Source organism: Dipodomys ordii, unplaced genomic scaffold (assembly GCF_000151885.1).
Source record: "Dipodomys ordii isolate 6190 unplaced genomic scaffold, Dord_2.0 Scaffold4989, whole genome shotgun sequence".
Classification (NCBI taxonomy): Eukaryota; Metazoa; Chordata; class Mammalia; order Rodentia; family Heteromyidae; genus Dipodomys; species Dipodomys ordii.
In genome coordinates, this window is record NW_012272203.1 from 1 (window position 1) to 1,377 (window position 1,377).

Here is a 1,377-nt window from a genome sequence, read left to right on the forward strand (position 1 = left end):
CCCCCCCCCCCGCCAAAAAAAGAAACCATTGGTTTATCTGATAAGAACTATTTTTTTCTGTGTGCTAGTACTAAGACTTGAACACAACCCAAGTGCTGTCCCTCAGCCTTTTCCATTCAAGGCCTGGGCACTGTCCCTCAGCTTTTTCCACTCAAGACTGGCACTCTACCCCTTGAGCCACACCTCTACTTCTGGCTTTTTGTAGTTAATTGGCAATAAAGGTCTCACTGACCCTTTTCTGCCCTGGCTGGATTTAAATCATGATCCTCAGGTCTCAACCTATTGAATAAGATTATAGGGCTGAACCACTGACTTCTCGCTCTTTAAGAACAATATTTTGAGATGCATTTATAAACCCCAGAGCGAGGTTCTGTGTGCCCGAGGCTGCTGCTGTGCAGAGACCTCCAGGTGAAGCCGCTGTCACCATGTCTGATCAGGAGGCAAAACCTTCAACCGAGGACTTGGGGATAAGAAGGAGGGAGAATACATTAAACTCAAAGTCATTGGGCAGGATAGCAGTGAGATTCACTTCAAAGTGAAAATAACACATCTCAAGAAACTCAAAGAATCATACTGTCAAAGACAGGGAGTTCCAATGAATTCACTCAGGTTTCTCTTTGAAGGTCAGAGAATTGCTGATAATCATACTCCAAAAGAACTGGGAATGGAGGAAGAAGATATGATTGAAGTTTATCAGGAAAAAACAGAGGGTCATTCAGCAGTATAGATATTCTTTTTATTTTCTGTTTCTTTTGCCTCAATCCTTTTTTATTTTTAAAAATAGTTCTTTTGTAATGTGGTGTTCAAAATGGAACTGAATACTAGCACTCCCATCTCTTTAAAACATGTTAATTTGATTCTAGTGCTCATTATTGTCATTTGTTTTCATTGTGCTGATTTTTGGTGATCAAACCTCAGCTCCTTTCACATTGCCCTCTCATTTTAAAAAATGACGTACATGCACAGAGAGGCCACTTTTCAGGACTGCAATTTTAGGTAACATCGACCAATTCGAGTGTTCACAAAGACTTTCCAATTGGCCCTGAAGTTCTAGCATGTGATTGCTTCACTCCTGGACTATGACTTTCAGTGGTAGATGGAAGTTTTTCATAAAACTGAACTGCGGGGGAAATGACCTTTCCTTAACTTGAAGCTACTTTTTAAAGATCTGAGTATCACCGTTCAAAGCCAGCCCGGGCAGGAAAGTCCATGAGACTCTTATCTCCAATAAACCACTAGAAAACTGGAAGTGGTGCTGTGGCTCAAGCGGTAGAGTGCTTGCTTTGAGCTAAAGAGCTGAGGGATAGTGCCCAAGCCCAGAGTTCAAGCCTCACAACCGACAAAAAAGAAAAACTGATGAAAAATACTAAAATATAG

General features: G+C 41.4%; 1 protein-coding gene across 1 annotated transcript; it reads left to right on the plus strand.

Moving 5' to 3' along the window:
• Window positions 1-346: 346 nt before the first annotated feature.
• LOC106002211 (small ubiquitin-related modifier 1-like) lies at window positions 347-1,173 on the plus strand. Its single transcript, XM_013037125.1, is given in 2 exon segments — window positions 347-459; window positions 462-1,173. Coding segments are annotated over 2 exon segments (300 nt in total). The 5' UTR covers window positions 347-425; the 3' UTR covers window positions 728-1,173.
• The last annotated feature ends 204 nt before the right edge of the window (window positions 1,174-1,377 follow it).